Below are 25,967 nucleotides of genomic sequence, written 5' to 3' on the forward strand. Positions count from 1 at the left end.
CCACACTGGTTTGATTACTCTAGCTTTGAGGTAAGCTTCAAAAAATTGTAAAGTGTGAGTCTTCAACTTAACGTAGCTATCTTTACTGTAGTTCTTTATCTCTTCATAGAGCTTTGAGTTACTGTCTTGTATTCTTTCATTTCAGCCTGAAAATGATTTCTAGGGTAGACTGGCTAGTGACAAACTTTAGCCTTTGTTTTTCTGGGAATGTGTTAGTTTCTTCTTTATATTTGAAAAGTAGTTTTGCCAGATAGAGAATTCTTGGTTGACTTTTTTTTTCCTTTCAGCAATTTCAGTGTGTTACCCTATTGCTTTCTGGCCTCCATGGTTTCTGATATGAAATCAGCTATTTTATTAATGATCCCTTGTATATGACAGTTGCTTCTCTTCCTACTGTCAAGATTTTCTTTGGCTTTTTATGGTTTGATTATAATGTGTCTTAGTGTGGGTCTTTAGGAGTTTATCCCTCTTGGAGTTTATCCTTCTTGGAGTTCCTTGAACTTTTTGGATATATAGATTCATGTCTTTTGTCAAATTTGAGAAGTTTTTGATCATCATTTCTTCAAATATTCTTTTGTCCTCTTCTTCTGGGACTTGCACAATGCATACGTTAGTATATTTGATGATGTCCCATGGGTCTCTTCAGGTCAGTTATCTTCTCCTCAAGATGGGCAGTTTCATTTGACGTGTCTGTAAGTTTGCTGATTCTTTCTTTCGCCTGTTCACATCTCCTGTTTAGAAACCCACTAGTGAATTTATTTCAGGTATATTTTTCAACTTCAAACTTTTATTTCCTTTCTTATTATGATTTCTGTCTCTTTATTGATAATCTATTTGTTGAGACACTGTTCTCCTTGTTTCCTTTTGTTTTTGTCTACTGTTTTCTTTAGCTCTTTATGCCTATTTTAAGATAGTTGGTAAAAAGTATTTGGTAACTCCAGGGTCTGTGCATTTTCAGAAATAGCTTTTGTTAACTCCTTTCTTTTTCTTTTTTTTTTTCTTTATTTGTTATTGTTGTTTGTTTTCTTTCTGTGACTGGACCATAATTTCTTGTTTCTTTACATGCCTTACAATTTTTTATTGAAAACTGACTTTTTGAGTTTTTTTTTAAATAACCTGTATTCTCTGTAGAACATGGTCCCTGAAGTGTCTGTTCCTTTAGCGTGGTGCTCTGCTAGTGTTTTGGAATTTTGAATATTTAATCCAGCAATTACTGAAATCAGATTCTCCTCCCTTTCTAGTGTGTGTCATTGTTGCTTGTTGTGGTCTACAGGTGTTTGTTTAGTGACTTTCCACTCTATCTTTGCAAAGACTGTATTCCTTGTCATGTGTGGACACTGTAGTCTCCTTTCCAATAATTATCTCAGTAGTAACATGAAAAAGATTTCTTAAATGTTTGGGGCTTCCCCCCCTCCAAAAAAAAAAAAAAAGAAAGAAAAGTAGGGAAAAGGAGAGAAAGAAAGGAAAAAAGAGTGCTTTATGTCTTTGCAGATTGCCTTTGTGTTGAGTCACTCCTTCTACACTTAGCCATACTGCTTACAGCTCTACTTTAGCTTTTACTTCCTTGCTTGTGCTGAGCATAAAGATCACTAAGAGGTTAAGGTCTGTGGTCTTTTTAGGTTTTCTTCTGAGCATGCCTCTTGCTCTGGGTCTGCGTGTGGCTTCTAAATTCTACAGTGTACACAGGAGCTTTTTAAAGTCCTTGTTCCCCCCAAATCTCACTCCCCAGCTTTTCCTTCCAAGCCTTTGGCATGTCTGTTGTTTGCCCTAACTTGTTGGTTGGTTTGTTTGGTTTTTTGCCCTTGTTCATCTTCTGGCTTGTTCATTTGTCTTGCGAGGTTTGGAGGGGATCCTCCTCCATTGAAATGCTTGCCCTGGTAGAGTTCTGAGGTAGGTGAAACAAACAGAAGTCCCTTCCATCAGTCTTTTGGGGAAACTACAATGTGGTCAAAACAGAAGAACACAATTCTTTGGGAGCAAGGTCCACTCTGCTCCCTCCAGAACCAGGGATGCTTATATTAGGAATACAGACTACAATTTTTAAGTCCACTGCCACACCAGTGATGGAGGTGGACATAAGGTAAGTTAAAGTGACATAAAAATTTCCTGCCATGTTTAAGTTGTCACACGTTTGTTTGGTTGCTGTAAACCTTTGACTGTTGTCCAGATTTCAGGTAAGGTTGCTTCTGACAGTTTTTACTAGATTTTTATTTTTTGATACATCTTATTTTATATTTTTAATTTCTGAAAAGTCCCCCCAGAGTTCCCTGCTCTGCCATTTGTGTTGACACCACTCCTGCAGCTACAGTTTGAAAATTAGACTTCTTGTCTCTTTAGTCATATCCTAATATGACTAGTGAGAAATGGGGGTTAGTTCACAAGGAAGAAGTAGTAATGATATTGATATCAATAATAACTAATATTTATTTCTTACCATGTATTAGGCACTGCTAAAAGCAGTCATTATTTCATTGATCCTCAAAACAACCCAGTGATTTATTGGAATTATTTTAATCAAATCTTGTATAAAGAAACTGAGTCAGAAAGGTTTACAAACTTGCCCGGTTTTACATAATGACTAAGCCGAGAACCCTGGCTTTAGAACCTAAGCTTTTAACTGTGATTTAGATTGTTTTCCACAGAAACGCTTACTGAGTAAGTTAGGAGTTGACCAAACTCAGCTCTAAAACTTGACACAAAAATGCTGTACTGATATAAACAACTGAATACCACTGGAGCCTTCTCTATTGAGTGTTTCTAAGATTTCATTTCTAAAGATGCATTTTTCTGTAAAATTTATGGTATGCTGATTTTTTTTCTTTTCACATTTCAGGTCATCAAGAAAATAACAACTTCTGTTCAGTTAACATAAATATTGGTCCAGGTGACTGTGAATGGTTTGTTGTTCCTGAAGGTTATTGGGGCGTTCTGAATGACTTCTGTGAAAAGTAGGTTTCCAAACTAAATTTTCTTTAAACATAATTACTCAAAAATAATAATTGTAAAGAACAACTTGCTAAGCTGGATATCCTAATGCATGTAATCAGTTTTCATTTACCATTCAGCAGAAAATTCATTTGAAATGATTTGATTCCAAACTTGTTATTTTGTGTTATTGGGAATGCTTTAAGAAAGATGCCTTGAAATCACTCCATGCAGTAGTAATAGTCTTGAATTTAGAGGACAGAAAATTGAGTTCTTTAGTGGGTTAAACAATTGATGCACAAATACTTGCTCATGTGAAAGATCTATAATTCCAAGAAAAATTATTTTACTATAAATGGTTTTAGAAGTGGAAGGAATTTTATAATTGAGCACCCTTGTAGGTTGTTAATAACTCAAGCTTGAATGTCTAACTTTTTGCTGTATCATCGTGATATAAATTCTTTTTAAAACTACATTGGCAACTTTTCCTAAGGAATTTTTATAAAATTTAAACAATAGCTTCAGATTTTGTTTCCAAGAATTGAAAGAACTCACATAGTGAAAGTGTTCCTTTCTTTAAGATTCTAGAAAGTTTTCATTTATTTAATTATCTTGTGTTAAAGGGTACCTTGGAATTGTTTTCACTGATTTAAATTTAATTATTTGTCTCATTTTGTTTTAAAAAGAAATACTCCATTACTTAAGAACCTGATATTTTCTGTTAGTAATAAGGTTGGGAAATTATTATTATGGTTAAAAACATAAATTATACATACATTCGGTACTATCCCCCCACCCCAGTAAGATAAAGGGGGAAAGAGCCATCAAAAACATTTAAATATGAGAGACTTTGAAAACTAATTATACACATATTCCACATACTAACTTATAATTTTTAAATTTGGAGTTTAAAGATCTTTCTGTAAATATCTTGATTTAGTAAGAAGTGTAAATACAATTGGAGAAACAACCGTAATAATCTAAAATTTCTTTATCTACAAGCAAAAGGTAGTCACCTTTTGTTGTCTTCGCTATTTAACATATAGGTTTCCTTTAATGTAAGGAAACCCAAGATGTGGAATTTTAAAGTTTTAAATGCTGTGATAAAATAACCTGATCTACTTTAAGCTGTACTAGACCAGCGGTCTAGTGGTAGCAAGAGAAAGAACAGTGTCACATAGGAAATCTCTGTGGTGCTGTAGAAATATTTTTATTTCTTAAACTTTGAGGTAGTAGTATATTATTGCAGCTACAGTACAGTGATCCTTGTTGATTATTTCTGAGTAGGGATTGACTATATTTAGGATTTAGTTCCCTTTCCTATCTGAATGGAGAGGTAACCTGGGAGTAAAGTTAATTAGAATAGGCAGATGATGCCTAAAAAGCTTGAACATGAGGATAATGTTTTAAAAAGTCTGGCCTTCTCTGGAGCAGTCGCGCAGGCAGCGGCTCCAGGAAGTCGGACACCCGCCGACATGTATTACAAGTTTAGTGGCTTCACGCAGAAATTAGCGGGAGCATGGGCTTCCGACGCTTATAACCCTCAGGGATTACGGCCTTTGGTTTCCAAAGAAGCACCACCTATCATATTTGCCACACCAACTAAACTGAGTTCTAATTCTGCATATGATTATGCTGGGAAAAACAAAGTTCCAGAGCTACAAAAGTTTTTCCAGAAATCTGACGGTGTGCCCATCCACCTGAAACGAGGCCTGCCTGACCAAATGCTTTACCGGACCACCATGGCGCTGACGGTGGGAGGGACCATCTACTGCCTGATCGCCCTCTACATGGCTTCACAGCCGAGAAACAAATGAGTTAGGCTGTTGAGGACTGGTTTGCTTTTTGGCATAAACCCTTTGAATTTTCATTTTATTTCTGTAAATTTTTTTTTTGAATGGCCTTTCTTAACATTTTTCATGAAAACAGAAAGATACTAAGAATATTTTTGGCTTGTTTATAAAATGCTCATGGTCTGTCGGAGCTCATTCGATAGCTAAAACTATTGTTTAAAGAAATGGCTGCTGCCCTCCGCGTTTGGTCTCCTGATTTCCCTGGAGGTTCCAAATGAAGGTTGCACACAGGCTCATTAATGGCAGTCTGTGCTGAGGTTCTTGGGGACTAATAGTGGAATTTTGAGCATGGGGTGGAGAAGCCTTTCTGGATTTGGATGTGACTGAGGAAAGAAGATAGAAGCCAAGGCCAGGCACATGAAATGAGGTATTTGATAAGTTAGTAGTCACACTGGGGATTTTGCCATCTTGCAGTAAACTGTTAATAGAAATTACTTGCAGCCTGCCTCTGTTCATTGGGCAGTTTGTTTCAAAGGGTTATTTGCATCATCTCAGATCTTTAGTGAATTTTTTTGTGTAATTGTTAACGTATTTATTCCACCATGGGAACAGAGAACACCTATTTTGTGTTGCACTTTAGACCAATGTCTGTTTTATTAAATGCATCTGTGACACAAATTCTTTACCTTTTAAAAATGTTATGGCTTTAAATTATGATTTGTTTTAATTGTGGAATAAATACATGAATGGTAAAACAAAAAAAAAAAGTCTGAAAGATAGGGTAAATTTAACTCAGCTGTGGGAATAACACTTGCTACCTCAGCATTTCAGTGTAATTTTGTTTCACATAAGGATTGTTACTTTTTGATATTAACTGATTTGACCATATCTGTAGTTTGTTTTATGACTTTAGATAATACCTGTCATGAAATAGCCATTTATTTGACTATATGATAAAAGGGATGCTTCCTTTTATGTAAGTTTGATTTTTCTTTTTCCTTAGCTTTTGATTATTTGATGGTCTTACTTGATTCCTTGCTTGCTTTTGGATAGAAAGTTTTCTCCAACTTTATGATGACAACACATGGGTTAAGGAGGGCTAGGATTTGTGTTTATAACAATATTTGGCTTTATAGGCAAGTTTTTATGGACTGTATGTAGTTTAAAAAATACTTCATATCATATCATGATGAAGTAGAATAAGAAGCAGCCAGATTTTAAAGGAAAAATTTGGTAATATGATCTGTAGTATATTTCCAAAGTATGTTGGTGGTGATGGCGATGATGATGGTTATTTGTGCGTGTGTATGAGTGTTCATTTTTGACAAAGTTTTTTTCAGCTGCATGGTTTTAGTCAACCAGTCATCAAAACTGTACAGAGACTGACATCCTGTCCCCTTTCCTGCTTAGGATTCAAAATAGTAATAGAGACCATTCTGCTTTCTGTTCTACTTTTCCTCAGAAATTTAACTTATATCTGCCATAGTGTTCCTGCTTAGTGATTTAAATGGCTTGATATCGTCTCCACCTTCCATTTACCTTTTAGAGATTTCTAGGTACTCCAGGAAGAAGGGTTTAATCAAAATAGCCTTTAGTGAAATTAAAGGTTAATGTAAATAAGTGTTACTTAAAAATAGTTTTCGATTTCATTTGGATCTTTGAAAAATCAGCTGAAGTAATACTGATCTTTGGATAAGTCATCTACTACTTAACTGTAATTAATTTCACTCACTTTACATACTGCAATTTCTCATTGCATAAACAATTAAGTGTCAGTGCAATGAATGAGCATATTTTAAAAAACTCTTGACATTGTCTTCCAGTCTTATAAGGAGCTTATTAAAGTACTTGAACCATTTGCAATATTTTTTCTTATTTCAGAAATAATTTGAATTTCCTAATGGGTTCTTGGTGGCCCAACCTTGAAGATCTTTATGAAGCAAATGTTCCGGTATATAGGTTTATTCAGCGACCTGGAGATTTGGTCTGGATAAATGCAGGCACTGTGCATTGGGTTCAGGCTATTGGCTGGTGCAACAACATTGCTTGGAATGTTGGTCCACTTACAGGTATTTTAAAGAATATGCTTTAAAAAAAAAAGTTTAGTTTATAAAGGATTGTGTCTGATGGGTTTTATTCTTTTTTTTTCTTGGAATATAACTCACCAAAAATTGAAAGAAGAATGTCTCCTTGTATAAAATTTTGATTTGTAGTACAAGATATTGTTTGAGTTAACAGATAGAAATCCAGGACCATAGATCTGAACGAATAACACAAATGTATGTCTTTATATACAAGAAAGAGATACTTTTAATAATTTTTAGAGTGCTCAATTTTGTTTTATACAGGAAACCCTTTATGGGAGAAAATAAAGTAGAGCAGTTATTTATTCTTTGAAAATTTTTCTTTTACCTAGTATGTCATATGAATAACCCTATTATGTCAACGTCTGTTTGAATTACACCTGCCTTCAGGCAGTAGATATTTAAGTTTAAGAATTTGGCCTTTGGAGCCAGAAAGACCTGGATTAGGACCAGGACCTGGCTTTTGCAACTTTGGGCAAGCTATATTACCTCTCTGGACCTCAATTTCTTCATCTGTATAATGGAAATGATAAAATTAAGAAGTTAATGGTAAAGATTAAATGGTATAATGTATCGAAATACCTTAGCACAATGCCTGGCACATAGTTACAGTAAGTACTCTTTACGTGAGTGCTACTAATATTATTAACCACAATTATCAAAAAAACATAAAAAAGATTTTTGTAATGTTCTGAGATTTTCAGAATTGGTGTTGATGATATCACCTGAGAAGGTGATAATGGTTATCTTCATATCTGTGGTACTTTGAGTTGCTTTATAACTGTTTTTTTTTTCCTAGCCTGCCAGTATAAATTGGCAGTGGAACGGTACGAATGGAACAAATTGCAAAGTGTGAAGTCAATAGTACCCATGGTTCATCTTTCCTGGAATATGGCACGAAATATCAAGGTCTCAGATCCAAAGCTTTTTGAAATGATTAAGTAAGTGCTTTCTAAAACTGCTGTAGTCCCTCTCTTTTTGGGGAGTGTTAACTATTCAATACTTTCTTACCCCCATAGAATTATTTTGACAGCAAAACAAAATGGTCCACATGTCTAGCAAAATGTAATACGAAAATCCACATGTTGAAAGTATTTTCCCTTCCAAATAGTCAGTCCACTGTGGTACAAAGAGGAACAAAAGCACAAATGATTCTAAACCAGTAGATTCACGAACCTGTGCTTCCTCACTGCCCTCTGAACCACTTGATTCCTAGGAGAACTTTAGTTTTAATGTTGAAAGACTGCCCTTAGTATCAGGGGGAGGGGATGGCATCAAAAAATAATTGCTGGTACAGAGAAATTAACATTTAATATAGGGATTTGACTTAAACGTTAACTTTTAAAATTTTTATTAAATCATCCATCTTATAATTGTCCCTTTTCTTATCTGCTTTAAACACTTAATACAAGTTATTTGAATACATATTTCCCAATAAGCTTCTCATTTATCGTGACAGTTTCTATCCTAGCTATTTTGTAGATCTTTAGAAGTAACATTTTTAAACAGTGCTGTATAGCAGTGTTTCCCTAAACTGTTTTCTACCGCTACTACTTACAGCCTCAAAAGGTGGGGAATTCTGGTCAAAGAAATATGGGAAATAATGAATTGTATAAAGTTCAACAAGTCCTTTTTTTTTAATGTTTAAGTTTTTTGTAAAATGTTTTAGACACTTATTTATAAGGGTTGGTGTGTGGTGGTTTGTTTTGTTTTTTGAGTGGGGGAGAAGGGTTATAATGTATTATATCTCCCAAACTTATTTGTTTGACCAGTATCTTTGAAGAATTAATCTCAAAAACTCATTTTGGAATACACTGCTTTATACTCACTGATAAAATAAGTTTGTCTTCATCTTTGTTAAAATAGTATTTACCTTTAAGTATTTCTCCTGCAGCTATATTAATTTGGTCAACGTGTGTTATTTTCAAAATACTGTCTTTTGAAAGGAATTCTGGCTTATTAAAATGATTTCAAACCAAAATCTAAAGTTTTATTCAAACAGAAATTGTGTGGCCAAGGTAACATGCCTGTGGATGATCTTACTTCTTTTATCAGTTGCACTATTTTATCTAGCCCTGGGCAGAAGTGGTAGGGGGAGACAAAGGTAACAAAAAACAACTTATAGCAAGTAATGTACAAATCCTTTAAAAAGTTGGATCTTAGGTACCATACTCTATAAATGTAATTGGTAGTGGGGTTGTCTATTTGTTTTTTCTATTATATCTTAGATTGGTATTTTACTCTGAATAGCAAGTTCAGGGTTACTTTTTGGGAAAAAAATAATGTAAAGTCACTGAAGTTGTTTAGTAAGTTGGAAATAGGCATAAACTAGAGGCTAATTCAGCTCACCTGAAGGTAAAGGGATAGTGCAGTATAGGAACCATTTATATATAACAGCTATGTAGACTGAAAGTGACTCATCACTTTTTGGATGGATTGGGATTTTATAATTAGAAAGTATTTTAAAGATCATTTACTCAAGATTCCCCTTCATGTAATAATCCCTTTTATAGCATCTATAATTTGTGGCCATCCGGCAACTTCTTCAACATTCTCATTACCTCACTATAATTCTGGAAAGTTCTTTACAAATTTGGCCTAAAATCTGCTTGTCATTTGGTCCCAATTCCTTGAGTATATTTGGGATTTAGGTAGAATCCCATTCAACAAGTGTGAGAGCCAGCTCCATACCAAACACTATTCTAAGGCACTAATGCTGGACATAGCGATGTGTAAGTTAAAATCCTGGCACTCAGAGGGCTTAAATTCTAGTGCAGCAAGACAGACCTCCAGGCAGTTAAATAAATTCATGATAAGTAATATGAACAAGGTAAAATAGATAATATATGTAGCGGGATGAGAGTGCTGCTTTTTCTGAAGTAGTCAGAAAAGGTGTCTGGGAAGATGAGTTTTGTGTTTAGACCTGAGCAATGAGATGGAGTCAACTACATGAAGATCTAGAGGTGCAACATTTCAGGCCCAGGGAACAAGTGAAGACTGAATTGGGAACAATTTAGGTATGTTTAAAGGACAGAAAGGACAGTGTGACTGTAGCAGAATGAGAGAAAGAGGGGGTAACGGTAGGCTCAGTGAACAGAGCAGGAAGCACGTGTGATCATATACGGACACTTAGGACGTTTTATTTATGTACTAATTTGGGGTGTTACAGGTTACCATTGGATGATTTTAAGTAGGAGAGGGATAGATTCTGATTTAAAATTTAGAAAAATTAATCTGGTTGCTTTTGTAGAGAATGGATTCCAAAGGGCAAGATTAGAAGTGTGTGTAGGGGATCACGAGGCAGCTGCAACAGGAAAGATCAACCTAGACAGGGGGTAGAGAGAGGTGTTAAATTAGGGGCTGTGGTGAAACTAAAAGCTTGTGCCATCAGAAAGGCTTGCTCACAGATTGGGTGTTGGGGTAAGAGGGAAAAGGGAATCAAGGACAGGATCATTGTCAGATGCTCTTCTTCTTCCTACCTGGTGTTTGTTAATTTAAACATCTCATCTCTATCATCTTTCATCCCCCTCGCTGCTATCATCCTTACCATCCTTCTAGACTTATTCTAGTTTATCATTGTCCCTCTTAATGTTTGAAATGTTGAGCATTGACAGTAGCATTATCTTTGTTATAAGGTTGTCTTGTGTTGAAATTGGATATACATAATTTGAATGTTTTTCTGCTTAAAATTACTGGTGATACTGTTGTTCCTCATACCTTCCTTACTTTTTTTTTTAATCTAAGTAAACGTACTTACATACTTACCTTACTCCATTTTTACTCTGTACTACAAAATGTCCAATCATTTGACTCTTGATTGTGTTCCTCATTATGATAAGAATTCTGCTCCCAGGTTGAGTTTGTCGTGAGATGTAATTAGCAAGCTCTGCTTCTCATCACACAGATTGAAAATGTTAACCATAAATCCAGACCTTAGGCCTTGCTCTGTAAACTTCCATTGGTGAAAATGTACTTTTCACAAGTCAACATTGCTCCCTTTCTTTTATTTGTATTTTCTTTCATTTAATCAATATTTGCTGACTGTATACAAGGCTCCAGGCTTGAGAGAGAGTGTGTATGTGTGTGTGTAGTATAGGTTGTATCTGGAAGTAAAAGTTAGTGCATTTAAATAAATAGACTGGAAGAAATACAACAAGAGATTCACTGGATTCTTTCCAGCGCCTTGGAGTCAGAGAAGTCTTCAGAAGTTTATGTATTCTGGGAGGCAGATATTTTGTGTGAAGGATGAAGATGTGGAGGCAGGGAGAGAAGAGAGGAATAGTAGCTAAAGCCAACTTAAGATCAAAGTCTTGTGCCATCAGAAAGATTCCTCAGTTCATCTATAAAATAACAGTATACATACATACCATGTCTCCTTCAGTCTAACACAGTCATGTTTTCCTCCAGTGAAGGAATAAGTCCCTTTTTCTTCAGTAGAGCACCAGGCAGAATATTTGGAGAGCCCCTGTGTACTAACTACTAAGGTTCTTACTCAGCATGATAAACAGCTTCCATTGTGAGAGGTTCAGAGGAAATCCAACTGCCTAGAGGAACAGTAAATGTATACTCACTCCAGATCATCTTCTCTTCCTCCTGGTCTCATTTTCTCCTTACCACCTACCTCCTTTGCTCTCTCTCCTGACTTCCTTCCCTGCTGTGTATTTACATGAGCTTAAATGTATATATGATGCTACTCTGCTCTGTATGTGTTGACAACAACAGACAGTGGTACATTCTGGCTTGAGCACAATATGTGTGATGAGTAGTAGAATAAGATATTTACAACTGTAAAAGTTCTTAGTGGCAGATCATGTGTGTCAAACTTAAGTTTATTCTGTTGGAGAGCTTTTGGTGGGTTTTTATCCAATATGTAATTTGAGTTTCATAAAGATGTTTCTAGAAGTTAAATAGAATTAGCTTCTGGGTGATAAGAAAAAGAAGTAAGTCAAGTAAATGAAGAAAGAAGTAAATACTTTGGGGTTTTCAAGTCTAGATTCTAGATGGTTTTATAATAATGTTGTTAATAAACTCAGCTTGGTCTTTAGCCAAGCACTGAACAAAGTACTTTCCAGACTGTGTCTCAGTTATGCCTCTCAGCATCCCAGGGTCACCCATTTGGTTAGAGCCAGGATTTAATAAGCCTGCACCCATCTTATGTAAAAGCCACTTGAATGTATCTGTGGCACAGGGCTTCATTTTGGAACAGTGACAAGTGTGAGGAGCCAGTAGAAGAGTTGTGCAGAGCTGTTTAACAGAAGCTGTAGGAAATGCGGGATTCCAGAGAGCAGTCAAAACAAGAGGAAGAGGTATTAGTTTGTCCTGGCTGGTTAGCCATGCCAATGCTTAAGAGATGATTCTCCCTTGGAATTCCTTCCCTCTGCTTTGAGTCATTTTCTTTATCTCCTATTCACTCTACCATCCACAGCAATTTGACCTCCCACTTTGAATATACTCCTGTCCCTTGTCTTGCTGAGGTCACCAGCAGCAACCAGCTATTCTAAACATACAAAGGCACAGATGTAACCTTTCTTTACAAATCCCCACTTACCTTGTCAGCCATTTCTCCATTTCTTTTAGATGTGTGCTTGAATTTTCTATTTATTTTTACCACTTCATTTGGTATTTTTAAACCATCTTTAATATGAACTGCAATTTTTACACCTCCCCTCTTTTTTCTTCTCCTTTAAAATTATCTTTCAGTAAGGCATTGATTTAGTTTACATTAAGCATATGAATCGCAGGCTATTTTAAAAGAAAAAAATATCAGCTAGACACAAGAAGTGAGTGGGGAGCATTTGCAAAGATGTTCTTTAACTTTTCCCCTGAATTAATTGTTTTTAGTTCTTAAAGACTGTGAGTCTACAATGTGTGATGTTTCGGTTTACGTGGTTAAGTGGTAAGTCTGCCCAACCATTAAGAACTTAGGCAACATGACCTTGTGCCTTCTCCGTCCACTCACTCACTCAGCTCTACCCAGTTCTTTTCAGTCTGTCATATTTGTTGTTTTTTTTTTTAACATTTTTTATTGATTTATAATCATTTTACAATGTTGTGTCAAATTCCAGTGTTCAGCACAATTTTTCAGTCATTCATGGACATATACACACTCATTGTCACATTTTTTTCTCTGTGATTTATCATAACATTTTGTGTATATTTCCCTGTGCTATACAGTGTAATCTTGTTTATCTATAGACTGGGATTTCAAAATTGTAGAATAGGTATTTGTTTAATACATACTGTGAACTGAGTTGGTACTCAAGTATCATGCTAGGTGATAAAAGGATTTGATCACTTCTCAGACTGCTTAAAATAAGTGGGGAAATAGTCAAAACATTAAAATACGTGATCTTTGCTTAAATGATGGAGATACTGGTTTTAAAAAAAATAGGGGAGAACAGAGGAAGGCACTTCGGAAAGAGGGGAACTTTTAGGAAATGCTTCATAGAAGTGATACTACAGCTCCATAGTCCCTTATCCTAAATTCCTTAGGCCAAATGCATTTTGGTATTCAGAATCTTTGGATTTAGGAAGGTAATACAGTGCATTTATAATGTATTTTACTCTCCCATCAGAGTCTGTGGCAGTATCCTGAAATCAAATACACTGATACTTCTGCAGTTAAACATATAGTCACTCTGATGAGCTAAGTGAAAGCAGTAAAAAGCCCCAGATCAAGTTTCAATACCAATGAGTTTATGCAAAATTTATGAAAAATTTGTGGGATTATGATGAGATTATGAACCTGTATTTATTTGCACTGAGTGATTAATAATGGGAATTGGTGTTTTCTCCTGTGTTGCCTGCTAATCCCTCATTACCATTTTGAGACAACTACCTGCAGTTATTTTAAAAAGTTAACGCCCCTCTGGTTTTTCTCTCTGTACTTTCAAGTTCAGGTTGGGTCTTTCAGAGCCCTGGAATTCCATAAAGTCCTTTATCTGAGTAAGTCATTTTGTAAATCTCTTTCAATTTCTACATCCTAGCTATTTTACTAAAATAAGCTAATCTTCATACTCTGCTTCACATTCTTCCAGATACCTCCTACATTGAAGCTAGTCTAGTGGTTCTCAACTGCGGGCAGTTTTACCTCCCCTCCCCTCTTCCCCAGAGGACATACGGCAATGTTATGACTTGAGTGGGAGGGGTGCTACTGATAATTATGTGGGTAGAAGTTAGGGATACTGCTAAACATCCTACAATGCACTGGGCAGCACCCCGCAACAAAGAATTATCTAGCCCGAGATAACAGCAGTGCTGAGGCTGAGAAATCTAGACACCTTTTAAATTATCTGTTTTATGTTCTTTTGGGTGTAACTGTTATACTTTCAGTTGGCGTTCATTGCACAGTGTCTTCAAATATAAAAAATTACTTCACTTTAGTAATTAAATAATTATCTTAACACAATTTAATAATGTCATGTCAAGTTCAAATACAGATCACTAACTTCTAGGTGTTAATCTGAGCATTTTATGTAACGTATGTAATCCTCATAATAGTACTGTGAGTTAGGTGTCCCCTTTTTACAGCTGAGGAAACTGAGGCACAGAGAAAAAGAAATACATATAGAGCTGGGATATGAACCCAGGCAGTCTGGCTCCACAATCTGTGCTTTTACCTGCTTTATGGCTTTCTCTCTGTGCTCTCTTAAGGCTCTGTTCATAAAAACGTGGTGATTTGCTGAAAAATAGTGTTTTAAATTTTAGACATTGTTTCCAATTTTGTCACTTATGAAGTAAGAGGTTTGCACTGGTTTTCTTGCCTAATCATAAGAACCACCTGAGACTCTTACTAAAATAGATCTCTAGACTCTGTTCCTAACAAGTAAATTCAAAGCTCTATGTGAAGAACCCTAGGAGTCTTTCACAGTGGCCTAGATGAATCCTATGATTCAGGCAAGTTAGGGACACCCTAAACAAACTTAAATATTAACTCCCTTTTCCCTTTGATTCCCTTGTTTAAGTGGATATACGAGGTGTTCTACAACTCGTGAGTCATAGCCTGTTGGCCTAATAATTGGACAAGAGGGTATAGCCACGAAGATCAGTTCATAGTTAGCATAGATTCTCGTGCTGTTGTCCTGAGTGGGGGTCCTAATATACCATTGGGTTAAATATACAGTGCTTTGTGATAACGTTGAGCAAACAAATCTAAAAATTCTAAAACTCTGCAATCTCATGGTTAACATAGATTTGCTTTCATGCTTGTTTTTTCCATCTGAGAGTTTAAAATTTATAAGATACTCATTTTATCATTGACTGAGACCTTGATTTTCAGCCATGTGCTTGGTTTAAATGAAACTGTTAGGTGTCTTAACTGACATTCAGACACTCTCTGTTGTCCTAGGGGAATGCAAGTTTTGAGGGCTCATGTGTCAGCTCACTTTGCCTACATGGCTCTTTCAGTAAGAGATTGGGCAGGGCAAGGCACTTCTTGGTATACTTTTAAAATTTGTCCATCACCTACTTCTTAGTGGCTGAGATTGTTACCGTAAAGGCTTTAAAAGTGCCATACCGGGTTAACCCTTGCTTCATCTTACCTCCACACTGATATTTGGGAACTTACTTTGGAAACTTAGGTTACCCACAGACTGTCAATAATTCCCAGTGTTTTCTTAACTTCATAATGTAATATTATTATGGCTTCGTTCTTTCTTTTATTCTCCTCATCCCAAGATTAAAATCACAAGAACAATTGTTTATTCCCTAAATAATCCCCACACTACCTTTGTTCATGGAATTCCTTTTGCCTAGAAGGTGCCTTTCTCCCACTTGTCCTTCCTGTTCATATGTAAATTGACAACTTCTTCATGTGAACTTCTGTGAGTTCTGCCTCCCCTCGCTTGAAGTTGTGCACTCCTTCCTTTTAGCATCCATGGCATACTATGTCTATTTATCTTTTGTGTAATGTATATTGATTTATAAATATATTGCGTATGATCATTTGTTCTCATTGCCTTCAGGTTTTTTATTCTAGTATTTCAAGTATATTTTCATTTCTAGCCTCTTTGTCAAGCCATTTTCTGGAATTCCATCCCTCTTTAGGTTTCATCTTTGCCAGATGGGTTTTTGGTTGGATTATACCCTTCTGTGTAACCTCAAATAAACCAAGCCCTCCATCAGCCTCCTCTTTGTGATTTTCTTCCAAACCAGAACTGCCTTTATTATCCCCTGCCTTTCTATGTAGTTTATTATCCAAACAACCGAAAACAGGGCTTGTGTCCTGAAACCAGACTGATCCTGACTGAGCCTGAAAAGTCAAAGGGGAGTTGCATTCCAAGCTTCTCTAGCTCTTGAAGTGATTCCTGACCCTGTTCCTAAAATGCATTTATTTAAAACAGCATCTTCTATCTTCTACATTTTTATGCTTTTTGCTAGTGATTTATAATTTTGTTTTTAACAAATTGAATTCTTAATTTCTATTAAGTAAATGTTATAAAATTCAGCAAAATTAAGGTGAAAGATTACAATCCTAATGTTTGACTTTGACTTTTAGCTCTTCAATACACTAAAAAATTGTCTTCATATAAAATCGGTCTGGGATTAATCAAAGCAGAACAGTTAAGTCTTGAATATTATATCTGTATCTTCCCTAGGTTCCTTTCCTTACACCTGTTTATTTTCTATTTTTCCTACACTTCAGTTGAATCATATCCTTTCTTGAGGACCTGCCCATTGCTGTGGACTCCAGAAGAGTCTCTCAGTTCTCCTTCTATTCCAGCTGCTACCTTTTGAGAGCTTGTTTGTAGGTCCTAGCAGGGGAGTGCAGGTACTCATATACCCTTGATGGAGAAGCACGGTCCTCCTCTATCGGGGAAGGTCATCCTCTTCGACTGAGCTTCGGGAGGGAAGCAAGCACATGGAGTGGATGAGGGAGGAAGGGGACACCTGCCTAGCCAGCCAGATCACCCGAATCAACCCTGGTGATCAGTGGGATGATAGCTGTCGCAGCTGGATCACCCTCACATCTCACTGCTACCTTTTGAAAATGGGAAGGAACAAAAAATTTTAACGTTAGGGGAAGAAACTTAAGGGCAAGGCAGAAGCCACAATTTGGTTATTTCTTGTCAGATCAGATTAATAGAGCTGTCGATTTTCTAAGGTTCCAATATCTCACAAAATAAAAATTTTGGAGCTGTGATTTCATGGCATGGTGTTTATTCTTAGCAACCCTAGCTCTAACCCTTTATTGTTTGCAGAAAAGTAATATATTGCCTTTTTCTAGATGAAACTACCAAACTAGCCATAAATTATAAACTACAATCTAACCATCAAAGTAGTCAGTAGCATTGGAGATGAAAGTTCATTCGCTGAGTAGAGAGGAATGATACTGTACAGAACCAAGGCTCTGTGTTTGTTGGGGTAGGGGTGGGGGCCTGTGCTGGCCAAGCTCCAAGTATTTCATCTTCAGAAGAGGGAGGGGATGGGGAAGAAGATATGAAGAGACCAGAAAGAAGATAGTACAGTGTGAGATAGTGCGGGGAAACGTGCGATGTTCTGCTTTTGCAAACCCCTAGCATTTCATCTTCAGAAGAGGGAGGGGATGGGGAAGAAGATATGAAGAGACCAGAAAGAAGATAGTACAGTGTGAGATAGTGCGGGGAAACGTGCGATGTTCTGCTTTTGCAAACCCCTAGCCCAGTCACTTAAAAATAGCTTTATGACAGCAGCTTCTCTGGGCCCTGGTTTCCTTATTCGTGAGGTGGAGACAACAATGCCTCCTACACAAGATTGTTAAGAGGCCTAAATGGCATAGTATGTGTGTAGTACCTAATACCATGTTTCCTGTCTGGTTCTTATTTTCAATTAATTATTTATTTTTATTATATTGTTTTATTATTTTTGTTTGTTTTCCCACGTGGGAGTATGGTTGTATCTACAAATCTTCCAAAGTTATCTGCATAGTTCTAGGAATTATTTTTCTGTGAAAAAGACCTTATTTTGAGGCCCTCCTTGGAAAGCTTGTTCAGTAAGATCAGTGCCTTCGGAGATGAATTGTATGGGACGTGGGGAGTGAAAAAGGGAAGAACAGGTACTATTCAAGACCTAGCGGCATGGTCTACGTTATATGCTCTCTCCTTGCCGTGATCCACATTTTTATTTGCTGCCTCCCCTGGCACATCTACACACACGCGCACGTGCACACACACACACACCCTCTGTCCTAGTTTTGACTTGGAACCAATAGTGTAAATAAAGCATTATTACATTATTTTGTTTCTAAATAAGTTAAACATAAAAGAATTGCTAGAGCCCAACTGAGAGAGAAGCTCTTTGAATATGATATTTAAAGGGATTTGCCTTACAGCTGTAAAGTTGACGTTGTTTTATGTTTGTTAAATAAGCTGTCAAGTTTTACATATCCCTTTAATCATCTTTTTAACCCTAGCTTTTAATTTACATGGGTTCTGATAAGTAATAATACTTTAACCTAGTAACATAAAATAGCAAGGAAATATAAATTAAGAGAAGTTAAATATATTACTTATCATACATTAAGTTTTAGTAGTTCCATGATCAAATGTTGACTGAGCATCTCCTATATGCCTGGCACTGTCCCAGGAGGTGAGTAGACAGCGTGAATAAAATAGATAAGACCTTTACTTTCAAACAACACTCAGTTGCTAAATCCATTTCCTTTTCTTTAGGGTTATTTTCATTGTCTCCAAATTTTAGACCTGGAAAGTGCCATGCAGATCATCTAGTCTAACTTCTCTATTCAAAGGAAGAGCCTGAGCTACTAAGATTCACAGGAAAGTAAGAGAACTTAGCAGACAGTTCCAAGTACTGACAGCAAACTATAGGGTGAAAAAAAAACAGGAGAATTCTCTATATCATTAGCATCATGAATTTAGAAAAAGGTATAAATTACAAGAAAAGTTCAATTGTGTTGATATAAATGAAAGACTTCACTATATTATCTTCAAGGTAAAATCAAGCAATTAGGTATTTTTTTCATCTTCAGCATTATAATGAAACCATTTCTGTACTGTATGGTGATGAAACCCATACTTTTTTGCTTATATACTCAGAAATTTCAAGAGCAACTGTATAGATGATGCTATTTATGAGTGTCTAAGGTAGTACTGATAGAAATAATGTGCTTTCCTGCCTTTCTTAGAATCAGAGTTCAGACCTAAAATTCAGACCCCTTATTTCAAGGATAAGGACATTGACTCCCAGAGAGGTTAATTGACTTGCCCAAATAACAACCAAAATTAGCAGCTTATATTCAAACAAGGAGTCAGGTTATTATATTCTGACATTCAGATTATCAGTTATTCCAACTGTAAGTGATCAAATAACGTCATTGTCAGACCTGCTGAGCATTGGCCTTATCTTTAAAGTCTGAGACTATCCGAGAAATTGATGAGAGAAAAATGATGACGTCACAAATACTAGAACAGAGTCTCTTGGCATGACTTCTATTGATAACATCCTTCATGCTAAAAATATTCAATATTCAGGTGCTGGTCACAAATAAATTTTTCCCCCACAATATAGGTATTGTCTTCTGAGAACTCTGAAGCAGTGTCAGACATTGAGGGAAGCTCTCATTGCTGCAGGAAAAGAGATTATATGGCATGGGCGGACAAAAGAAGAGCCCGCGCATTACTGTAGCATTTGTGAGGTAGGTGACTGTTCTTACCCACAGTTTTATAAACCTCTTGCCTCTCCAGGTTTGGTTTCTCTTTAGTTATTTTTTTAAATACATTTAGACTTTTATGTAATGCATTTTACTGAAATTGACATTGTACTCAATCTTGTTATTTAGCTACTATTAAAATTTAATCTGGTGATACACTGTTTCACTGTGAGTTAACTCTTAAAGTATCTACTGGAGTCATTTATCTGGTAGATTAACAGTTGGCCTTCTGTATCCACGGGTTCCTGTCTGGATTCAACCAACTGCAGATCAAACGTATTCAGGGGGGAAAATTCCAGAAAGTTCCTAAAATCAAAACTTAAATTTTCCATGCATTGAAAACTATTTACATAGCATTTATATTATATTAGGTATCATAAGTAATCTAGAGATGATTTAAACTGTAGAGGAGGATTTGCATAGATTATGTGCAGTTACTACAATGTTTTATACAAGGGACTTGAGCATCCTCAGATTTTGTTATCCATAGGGGTACCTGGAACCAATACCCCACGGATACCGATTATCATTTCAGATGATAATCGTCAAGTTTAGTCTTGAGATTTTAAACTGTCCAGACATAGACAGATGCCAAAAAACTGGATATAGTTCAGTGTAGCTCCAGGCAGATCATTGTTCAGTCTTCTCTGTTACAATTCACAGTACATTGGTTAGTCTTCTGTTGCCAAGGCTTGCAAGAGATGGAGAAACAAAAATATGTACCTGCTCTGAAGGAGCTTATATCCTACTTGGGGAAGACAAATTATAAACAATTGTAATGTACATGAGACTGTGGCATCTTGAATGATTTTAAGGAATTTGATATTCTGAGGTCACTGATGCCATCAAAAGTTTTTGTGCAGGCATCCAAGTTGGATATGTATTTCAGAGAGAAAAGTGATTGAGGAGGGTGGAGGTAGGAGGCTGTTGCAGTGGTGTTAGAGTTGTTATCCTAAGGCCTAGACTAGCACCTGGCAGTGGGAATATTAAAGAAGAGGAGGAGTTCAAAAATATTTCAAAGGTAAAATCCACAAGACAACTCATTAAATGGCAGAAGTGAGGGACAGGTCGAAAAATGCTCACAAGTTTTCTAGCTCAGATTACCTGAGGTTCGTGTTGTCGCTCATTGATAGTAATGGAAAACATGGTGAAGTCTGGGATTTTAATTAACGTAACTTCAAAGAAGACATGAAGTCATGAGAATTTTCTTTCATTGAATACATTCAAGGATGTCAAGGATATGCCAAAGCCAAGGATGTTAATGATCCATTCCAAATCTTGAAATTCTGTAATTCTGATGTGGACTTTTAATTTGAAATGATTGAATCCATCAGCTATTTTAATGTTGTGTAACCTGGCCAAAGTATGTCATTGGGAGATCAGATAGAGTCTGGTCAGGTGTGTTGTACCTCAGAAAAATGAATATATAAGCTTTCCAGTATTTGAGAATGACTTTTATCCTGTACTATTGTTCCATACCCTGCTTGAACCTTAGCAACTCATCAGTCTCTCTGTTATAAGATAGAGGTATTATTTCTAAAACCATGCTATACTCATAAATACACTTTTTAATTATACTCATACTCCTTAACATGGGGCTTATAGCTGAATACTCACTTACTGTCACTTACCTGTCAGTTTCCTTTTCTGCAAAATAATCAGAATATATTCATTTAAAAATTTTGTTTTGAGGTTTGGCTAAGCACTAAGCACTGTGATATGCTCTGGAGGGACAAAGATGAATAAAAGTTCATCTTTGAGGAGCTCAGTCTATGGAGGAAGACAGATATTCATACACAGTGCCCTGTGATGAGTACTATTTTTTTTAACATTTTTTATTGATTTATAATCATTTTGTAATGTGATGAGTACTGTTACAGAGAAGTAAAAGGAAAATAATGATCACTTTCATCTGATTGTATACTAATGTTTTGGATTTAAAACAAAAAAATAGGCTGACCATTATCAAACTTTTGAATTAGGATTTTGCCAGTGGTTGTAATGAGTATTTCATTCCCCTAGGTCACTCCCCTAAATAAGCACCACCATCCATGTCTTTGGGTTTGGTGCAAAATAAACCTGGTCTATTAAAGAGTCTCAAACATAGCCATGTTTGTCTTAGTACCTACTCTTAACCAGTGATCACTGTTAACAACTCTATGTGAAGTAGACTCTGTGATTTTACTAAAGTAGTCCAACAAATAAATACTATTTATTTGAATGCTTTTTCTCTTGTATAAAATAGGTGGAGGTTTTTGATCTGCTTTTTGTCACTAATGAGAGCAATTCTCGAAAGACCTACATAGTGCATTGCCAAGATTGTGCACGAAAAACAAGTGGAAACCTGGAAAATTTTGTGGTGCTAGAACAGTACAAAATGGAGGACCTGATGCAAGTCTATGACCAATTTACATTAGTAAGTGAAATCAACGTGTGAGTACATAGTTAGCTGGATAGGGAAGCAGCAGTGTTTGTTCTGTCACCTGATAAGTAGGAGGTAATGAAATCTTTAAATTTTCCTTTGGCTTGTTAGCTATTACATGAGGAAATATTCATATCATTCCCCCCTCCTTGACTTATTCCTATGAAATTGGCATATTTCATTTTCATTTTTCTTCCTGGGTGAGACCAGCCTATATAATGTCACAGTAATTACATTTTAAAATCTTTGTGTGCTTTTGGAACACTATCACATCATTTGATGTGACTTGATCTCAGTTGACAAAACGTTTGTGTACACAGGTCAGTGTCCACAAAATGAATCAGTAAGTGTGCTTTTAAATATACTTCTGCTTTCAGAGCTAATTGTATTTATTTAAAATTTTGACCTTGCCAGAAGTATTAACCTCATGGGAATATTTGATGGAGCTTAACTTCCTGGTACGTTATATAACCTTATGAAATTCAAGTATCTTTATAAATTGCACACAGTTTTTAACTTTAAACAGCAGATGCTTAGGGGGATGCATTTTACTCGAGCACATCAGTAGTTTTATGAATAGAAACACAGACATAATTTATGAATTGCTGAATTCCTCCAATACTTTTCTCCTACATACGTGATCAGAAACTGAATTCTTTGAAATTTAGCTCCTGATATTTTCACTTGAACAGTCTTCAAGATTGCTTGAAGAAGAAAATTATCTGAAATATGTTAAACAAAATGCATTATCTTGTTAAGATAGGTTCTGAAGCAGATCGCTAATGTAATTGTGATTAATTTGTTAAATTATTTTCCACAAGCCTTCTTTTTGTTTTTAAGTAATCTCAAGAAAATGGTCAACCTAATAACACTGCAAGAGTTTTTGATCAATTGATGAAGAAGTATAGAAAACTGTGGGTGCACAGCATAGCGTAATGGTCTCAGACTCTTAGGAAAATTGACCAGGTGGGAGACAGTAAGGGAGGTCGTGCTTGACGGAGTGTGGCAAGCTGTTGAACTTCCTTGAGAATTGTCATTTCCCTACTTTCATAAGCAGACTACGTTTGTAGCCTTGAGCTAGGGAACACTATTAACAATTTGTATACCAAAGTAACATACTTTACTTTTATTTTCAGGCTCCTCCATTACCATCCTCCTCATCTTGATATTGTTCCATGGACATTATGAGACCTTTTCTGCTATTCAGGAAGTAACCCAGTTCTGCACCACTGGTTTTTGTAGCTATCTCGTAAGGCTGCTGGCTGAAAACTGTGTCTATGCAACCTTCCAAGTGCGGAGTGTCAACCCGACTGGACGGGGAGAGCATTGCTCCTGCTCCAGGACTCTCACAGAGCTGATCAGCTGTGCTTCAGAAAACAAAAAAAAATAATAATTTCCATGTTTTGTATATATCTGACAAAACTGGCAACATCATACAGACTACTGACTTGAACACAACCTCTTTTATATTTCTCTATTTCTGGGATGATGAATTGGTTTTCATCTATCTTTTCCCCCATCAGAATTTTCCTTGGAAAAAAATACTAGCCTAGCTGGTCATTTCTTTGTAAGGTAGTTAGCAATTTTAAGTCTTTCTTTGGTCAACTTTTTTTTAATGTGAAAAGTTAGGTAAGGAACTTTTTTACTGCTTTTATGTTTTTCTGTCTTGTTTTGAAACCATGACGGTTATTACACTTTTGGTTCCTAAATAAAATGTTTAAAAAATTAACAGCCAAGTCACAAAGATAATGGATTGCACATAGACTAAGGAATAAACTTCAGATTTGTGATTTTTGTTTCTAATCTTGATGTAAATTTACACTATTTATAAATACATATTTATTGCTTGAAGATATTTGTGAATGGAATGCTGTTATTTTTTCCAGATTTACCTGCCATTGAAATTTTAAGGAGTTCTGTAATTTCAAACACTACTCCTATTACATTTTCTATATGTAAATAAAACTGCTTAGCATTGTACAGAAACTTTTATTAAAATTGTTTAATGTTTAAAGAGTTTTCTATTGTTTGAGTTTTAAAAAGACTTTATGTACAGTGCCCAGTTTTTGTTCATTTTTCAAATCTGATTATATATATTTTATATATACTTGTGTATGTATATATAATATATATAGAAATCTGGATATATATGTATAAAGATTTAGAACTGAAACTTTTCTCGTTTTAAGTTTCACATTTATGGTAGATTTTTGAGGTGTCTACTGTAAAGTATTGCTTACAAAAGTATGATTATTTTTAAAGAAATATATATGGTATGTATCTTCAAGACCTAAAATGTCAGACTGGTTTATTATTAAGTTGCAATTACTGCAATGACAGACGAATAAGCAATTGTTGCCAAAATGTAGTATAAATAGTAGAGAACAAACAGTGATCGAACTGAAGATTTTAAAGGGAATGTTGTATGGGTTTGACGGATCTGTACATCGCTTAGTAATGCTTTATATGGAAAGAAGATTCAGATGAAGGGCTCTATTTTAGAATGCAAATAAATTAAGAGACTTATTTTTTCATGTTAGGCAGTTTTGACATTTCATACTTTCCTTCTTGCATGACATGATTTGGGCAGGGGAGGGAGTCTGCAAATCCCATGTCACTAGTAACATATAGCAAGCTGTATTAGGATGAACAAGTCCCTTCTAATTAATAATAGTATTTCATTTTATAATAATGGTACCTTGCATTTGGCACATAGTCTCGTTTTGTCACGCTGTTCTAAGCTTTTTTTTCCAGGAAAATTCAGCGAAGAAGCATAGGGAATGCTGTAAATGAAGTTATATATGACTAAAGAGAATTTATAATCCTGCCTGGTGAAATGCTGTGCTGACTGCATTAACAGGTGCTCCTTTTCATATAGTTTTAGAGTATGTTGTCCCCCAAGAAAAAGTTTGAAGGCTTCAAAGCATGGATATGTTTTATCCAGTTAGGTAATAATTTGGTAAATACTGAATTTGAATATCTACTAGCAGCAATCATCTCTTAACTGACAATTTCAGATGGAAATAATTACATATTTATTTTAGTTAAGGAGCCAGGAGTACTTGTCTAAGTGCTGCTCAGGATGTTTACCACTCGTATTTTTTTTTTTTAAGAACTCAAGTCAAACAGTTTTCCAAATAAAAAATAAATAAAATTAAATAAAATAATAAAGCCATTTCTCCAGGAACAAAGATTATAAGAATGCTAAAGCTATGCCTAAATGTTTCTTAACCAGATCTAGTTTATCTTACTAACACAGTGTCTTATTTTCTATGGGTTTATTAAGGTGGTTTATTGCCAAGATTAATATAAGTTGTTTGACATTTAGGAGTAATTTAGTGGTGTTTCACTAACACATTTATTTGAAAGTGACATGTCAAGAATAATACTTGCTCACATAGTCTTTAAATGGGAAGAGGATAGGAGACAAGTCAAACACATCAGCATTACTGTGAAATATAACTAGATGAACAAAGTCTAATATAATCTGCTTTCTTTTCATCAGTTTAACGGTTTTCATAATTTACATTTTTGAGGTTTCAGAAGAAATAGAATGATTTTTTTCTTTGCTTGCATAGATAAATCCCACTAAGCACATACTCTAGATGCCTTAATAATGAAACAAGTTTGCATCGTAACCAACACATACACACACACACACACATTGTTTAGAGAAAGAAGCTAAATATACCATGTAATTAAAAAACATATTGATCCAGAAAGTGAGAACTAAATCGTATTTCTTTATCATTGTCACCAGTGAGATAGGAAATCTTACACCATCAGTATAGCAGTTCAACTTAACTTGTTCAACCCATTTAAGTAAAATCAATTAAAAAAAATGTTAGCTTCTGCATTTTGAAAAAAAAATCTAAATCACTTTTCCAAAGTAGTAAATTGACAGTTGGAACCTTCAAGTTACTCGTAATCAATCAGTCAACTAAAATTTAAGATCACGTAATACTGTGAATTGAACTTAAATGAGGTCTGCTTCTCGGAACCTAGTTACTAAATCTTTTAAAATTATGCGTATTTTCGTTTAGTCAGTGTATTTATTTAGCATCTCCTAAAAAATGAATTTGAATAAGATGGTGACC

At 35.6% G+C, this 25,967-nt stretch overlaps 2 protein-coding genes across 7 annotated transcripts in view; both read left to right on the plus strand.

Moving 5' to 3' along the window:
• Positions 1–24,409, plus strand: part of KDM6A (lysine demethylase 6A) — a 169,478-nt gene extending 145,069 nt beyond the window's left edge. For 5 of the 6 annotated variants that reach the window (XM_072956580.1, XM_072956581.1, XM_072956583.1 and 2 more), the window contains 6 exons: positions 2,834–2,948; positions 6,600–6,787; positions 7,602–7,743; positions 19,307–19,433; positions 21,694–21,864; positions 23,007–24,409. In XM_072956580.1, coding sequence (XP_072812681.1) covers positions 2,834–2,948; positions 6,600–6,787; positions 7,602–7,743; positions 19,307–19,433; positions 21,694–21,864; positions 23,007–23,036 — 773 coding nt within the window. In that variant the 3' untranslated portion in view covers positions 23,037–24,409. The remainder of the gene's footprint in view (positions 1–2,833; positions 2,949–6,599; positions 6,788–7,601; positions 7,744–19,306; positions 19,434–21,693; positions 21,865–23,006) is intronic. The other variant, XM_072956585.1, reaches the window with a different exon arrangement.
• On the plus strand, positions 4,281–4,848 carry LOC102544618 (cytochrome c oxidase subunit 7A2-like, mitochondrial). The gene has a single exon (XM_015247266.3). It carries the CDS (start codon positions 4,296–4,298, stop codon positions 4,740–4,742), a length of 447 nt encoding a protein of 148 aa, XP_015102752.2. The 5' UTR covers positions 4,281–4,295; the 3' UTR covers positions 4,743–4,848.
• Positions 24,410–25,967: the final 1,558 nt, after the last annotated feature.

Source organism: Vicugna pacos, chromosome X (assembly GCF_048564905.1).
Source record: "Vicugna pacos chromosome X, VicPac4, whole genome shotgun sequence".
NCBI classification, from domain to species: Eukaryota; Metazoa; Chordata; class Mammalia; order Artiodactyla; family Camelidae; genus Vicugna; species Vicugna pacos.